The sequence below is a fragment of the Oryx dammah genome, unplaced genomic scaffold, assembly GCF_014754425.2.
Source record: "Oryx dammah isolate SB20612 unplaced genomic scaffold, SCBI_Odam_1.1 HiC_scaffold_9, whole genome shotgun sequence".
NCBI lineage: Eukaryota > Metazoa > Chordata > Mammalia > Artiodactyla > Bovidae > Oryx > Oryx dammah.
The window spans coordinates 30475943-30480801 of record NW_024070193.1 but is presented as its reverse complement, the minus strand read 5'-3'; the positions used below and the strand labels follow the sequence as shown (position 1 = coordinate 30480801).

Sequence of the window (4859 nt, the reverse complement as noted above, 5' to 3'; positions counted from 1 at the left end):
GGAGGAAGAGGAGGAATAAGAGAGGGAGGAAGGAAAGCAAGAAGAGGAAAAAGGGAAGAAAGGAAAGGGAAAGCAAAAAAGGTAGAAACCAGTACATCAAGACTGACAAGATTTGGCAAAACATGGCTGAATAGTGGAAATGGACATTACTATTTAGTATGATGATTATTAATGTTATTTTCTCCTGCATTTTGAGATACTTCATTAAAAAAAATGGATGGTCAGGTGGAAATTTAAGTAGACAGAAGTCTTTCTGCAAAGTGATCTGGCCATATGGTATCAAAAGACCTAAAAATGCTCACTTTTGACCCAAGAATTCCATGCCAGAATATGCAGCGAAAGATTTATAGACAAGCCATCTATTTTGTTTTGCTTCAAGTATAGACATAACTCATTTGTTTCACTCAGGGAGGAGCAGGAGTGTTTATGCTAAATAAATTTTTCAATTAAAGAAATGAACTATTTTAATGGAAAGTGAAGTGAAATCGCTGTTATGTCCAACTCTTTGTGGATCCCATGGATGGAGGAGCGTGCTAGGCAAGCTCCTCTAGCAAGAATACTGGAGTGGGTTGCCATTTCTTTCTCCAGGGGATCTTCCCAACACAGGAATCAAACCCAGGTCTCCTGCACTGCAGACAGACTCTTTACCATCTGGGCCACCAGGGGCTCCTATTTTAATGGAAGTCTTCCCCAAATACATTGTACCTATCCTGGTACAATGAGTATTCTGAAATACAATTAACCTTTTCCTGATGATTTCTTTATTAATGTGAATTAATAATCAAAGTACAGGCTTAATAAATTCAATGTTGAAAATAGCTTTTGAGGTGCGAGGGGATTTTTGCTCCTGCACAGTATTCCCCTGGACAGTTAATTTCTCTGCCTCTCTTGGTTCTTTCTTCTTCCTTTAAGTTGGCTGTCATTTCTCACTACCTGTTACCTGATTCCTCATTAGAAACCTGTCATCCAGTGAGAACAAAGCAAAACAAAACGAGATCAAGTTTGTACACATGGTAAATCCATGTTCGAGCAGAGGCCTGCAAGTCTGCCTCCAGCTTCTGAGAATCTTGTTAAAAATGCTTTTTTCTGGGCCGCATCTCAACTCCTTCTAATAAGCATCTCTGGACCCTGCAAGTACTTAAGGTAGTTATTATTATGAATGTTAACATTTGAGAATCCCTGACTTATAGATTCTCCTATGAAAAAATATCCATGAACTCAAGGGCATATAAAGCCCACAGGATGTCTCTGTGCCCTTGAGCTACTTGCCTGTGGGGTTGCATAGGAGTTAGCACTGACGGACTGGTTCCTGTGCCATGGGAGGTGCTAAAAGTTCTGAATATCACATGGGCTTAGTGACTTCTAGTTTTTGAACTTGGATCACTTAGGTGGGTGGAGGGTTGGATGAGGAGATAGGTACTTCCTGGACTTGACTTTAGGTAAGCTGAGATATCTGATGAGTAGCCCCTGGGTAATTAATGTCTACCTGGTCTATGATCTGGGGCGAGATAGGTTAATAATTACTCATGTCTTCCAAATATGAGACTCTCTGCATAGACCGATTGATATTTACAGAAAAAAATAATGCTGACCATTCACCTGGATAAGCTGGCCACACCCACTTCTTATGACTTAATCCATCTTGGACTGAATATTTAATAGTTTATATTATGTCCAATTGAAATGTCAATATATTTACTGCACCTATGTTAATTATTATTTTATCAAAGTGATTACTCTGCTCATACTCATGTTTTATAGATTCATTAAAAAGTTCTGAAACTATATATACTGTTTCTTTAAGAGAAGATCTGAAGATTTTTTTATGTTGCATTTTAAGTAAACAAGCCTCTAAATGTCTTTGAAATTATGGTAAACTAAATAACATGCACTAAAAGGATAATAGAACATGAGTACCTTACTTAGAGATATATTACCACCTGTCACAGCCTCAAACAACAACAGCAACAAAAACGCACTCCAGAATGAAAATACTGGTATATTTATATAATGCAAAGAGAAATACAGATATAAACCCTCAAAACGGAAGATACATTGATAAAAATGTAGCATTGTAAGCGAAAAAATATTGTACAGTACTTGCAGAATTTATCTTTCAATTTAAGGTTACAATGTGCCTAACAAATAAATAGTACTTAAAATTATAGTTCTCATTATTAATTTAAAATAACCATCAGGAGAACAGCACAGCTTAACCTAGCAAACATTTTAAGGAAATGCTTTGTCTCACAGAAGTAGGGTATCATTATAGTCCATCCATTTATACCATGAACAAAAGAAGAACAATTTTCAAAGTGGAAATCAGTTTCATAAGACAGAAGAAAACTGGGCTCCTCAAAGCAAAAACTGTTTCCATAAAGTTTTTAAATTTTTATTGGCCAAAAATACCTGAACAGTTTTGATGTAGTACTCTGCTTGTCTCCGAGAGCCCTCCCAATCCATCAACCACAATCATTACATACAAAAACATGCAATACTGTTATTTTCTCCACACCATTACTAACCAAAACACTTTTTACTCTTTTGAAAGGTACAATTTTACAGAAATGTTGCCACTCAAGAATTGGTATAATACAGAGAGCAGTTTGTCACTGACAGGCATTTCCTAGTGTATAAAGCAAGGTAGGAAACAAATCTTACTTGTGTTGTTACCTATTAAAAATGACTTCCTTGCTACTCTCTCCCATCTCTGCTCTTTAAATTCACTATCAATACTGAACAAAGTTCTCAACGCCTTCCAAGAACCAGAGCAGTCCAGCTGACCCCAGGCCGGCAATTCAGAGGGAACTCGAGACAACTTTCCCTCTGTCTCCTGCTTCCAACAGAAGACCCTCAAGAAATCGAACTGGTGAAGCCCCTCTGGGTTCCTCTACTTCACTGCAAAATGTAATGCCACTTGAGGTTGTCAAAAATAGCTTCTGTAGAAAACTGGCCATGGTCTTTAGGAAAGGTTGCATGAAGAAAATTAGCCTTTATTTAAAAAAAAAAAAAAAAAAGGGTAACACATGGAAGAAAAGACATCAGTACAAGTACAAAGACTCCAGGATCTACTGTCAGGATGAAAATATATTTAGGAGGACAATCGCAGGACCTGGGGTGGGGCTGGGACTTCAAAACCCTACCCCTGTACAACTGGAGTCTGTACAATCCAAGTGATGATGCACTTCGAGAGTCGTTTTGAAGGCAGCGTAGAAAATTAAAAAGGGGGCCGAAGGGGCAGAAAAGACGTCACTGTCCAAGCCAAAGAGAGAGGCCGGGCTGGGGCGCAGGTGGCGGTAGGGCCACTTATAAACCGATGCCTTTCAAGTCGCAGGGGAGGGTGGCCTGGGTGGCCTGGGGGCCCTGGCAGCAGGGGAACTGGGCGCGGAAGCAGTCCCTGAGCTCCCTGTTGAAGAGGAAGCACACGACGGGGTTGATGCCGGCCTGCGCGAAGGTCAGCCACACGGAGGCCGTCAGGTAGGCCTGGGGGACGGCGCCGGGCCGCACCAGGACCCGCAGGTAACTGGCCACGACGTAGGGCCCCCAGAGGAGCAGGAAGAGCAGCGTGACGGCGTAGAACATCTTGCACAGCCTCTTCTCCGTCTTGAACTCCTCGAGCACGAGGAGGCGGCGCGCGCCACGCCCGGGCCCGGCCGGCCGGATGCCCACGAGGGCCGGCGGCGTGGGCCCGCGGCCGAAGCCGGCCGTCCAGTTGGCGGCCGCCTGGCCGGTGGCGCCGGGGCCGTGGAAGGTCCAGTCGTGGCTGACGGCCGGCACGAGGCGCGCGGGCCGCATCTTGCGGCGGTCGTGGATGAAGAAGAGCAGGCGGAGGTAGACGAGGTGCGTGGCGCCCACCACCACGGCCAGCAGCAGCAGGAAGCCCAGCGCGCCCGGGGCGCCGTCGGGCCGCTGCTCCAGGGCGCACGGCGCGTCCTCGTCGTCGCCGCCGCCGCCGCCGTCCAGCACGGGCGGGAAGGCCGCGGCCAGCGCCAGCGCCCAGGCGGCGCACACCAGCATGGCGGCGCACGGCCAGCCGGCCAGGCGTTCGGCGTAGAAGCGGTGGTGCGCGATGGCCAGGTAGCGGGTGACGCCCACGCCGAGCAGCAGGAAGGCGGCGTGGAAGCAGAAGAGCGCGGCCAGGAAGGCGAGCAGCTTGCAGCCCAGCGCGCCCGGCGGCGCCCCCGCGGCGGCCGCGGCCCGCCGCGCCGCCAGCATGACGGCCGGGAGGCAGGCGAGCGCGCGCAGCCCGTCGGCCAGGCACAGGTCGAGCAGCAGGTAGTACGGGGCGCGGTGCAGGCTGCGCTCCCGAACGATGAGCAGCGCGAACAGCACGTTGCCCGCCAGGCTCACGCACAGCAGCAGGCTGAGCGTGGCCAGCTTGAGGCCCAGGGCGGCCGCCTCCCCACCGCCGCCGCCGCCGCCGCTGCCCGGTTCGCTTGCGTTCGCCATCGCGGCCTCCCCGGGCCGGGCGCCGCGCTCCGCTCCGGGGCCGCCCACGGCCTCTCCGCTCTGCAGGCCGGCCTGCCTGCCGACCGGGGCTCGGCCACCTGCGAGGGTCCCCGGCGAGCTCCCGGGCCGGCGGGGCTCAGCCCCCGCCCGGCTGACCCCTCCTCGGCTCCCCGAGCTGCCGCCGCGCCGCCGCCATCTCAGGAATGGTGCGCGCAGAAGGCGACGGCCACTCCCTGCGCCTCGGGCGCCGCGGGCTTCACTGCGGACCGGGCCGCGCCGCCGCCCGCAGCCCCCTGCATCCTTCTCCTCCTCCTCCTCCTCCTCCGCCGCCGCCGCCGCCGCGCCTCTGGGTTCTGCCCCCCGCCGCCGCTGCCGCCGCCGCCGCCGCCGCCGCGGAGCCCCCTCCCCTC

At 50.7% G+C, this 4859-nt stretch overlaps 2 protein-coding genes across 2 annotated transcripts in view; one reads left to right on the top strand and one right to left on the bottom strand.

Moving 5' to 3' along the window:
* Window positions 1–1979: 1979 nt before the first annotated feature.
* On the bottom strand, window positions 1980–4508 carry GPR27 (G protein-coupled receptor 27). Its single transcript, XM_040247251.1, has one exon. The coding sequence runs from the start codon at window positions 4447–4449 to the stop codon at window positions 3307–3309; it is 1143 nt and encodes a 380-aa protein (XP_040103185.1). The 5' UTR covers window positions 4450–4508; the 3' UTR covers window positions 1980–3306.
* EIF4E3 (eukaryotic translation initiation factor 4E family member 3) overlaps window positions 4261–4859 on the top strand; it is an 81502-nt gene continuing 80903 nt past the window's right edge. The window contains exon 1 of the mRNA XM_040247255.1: window positions 4261–4275. The gene's annotated coding sequence lies outside the window, so the exon portion shown is untranslated. The remainder of the gene's footprint in view (window positions 4276–4859) is intronic.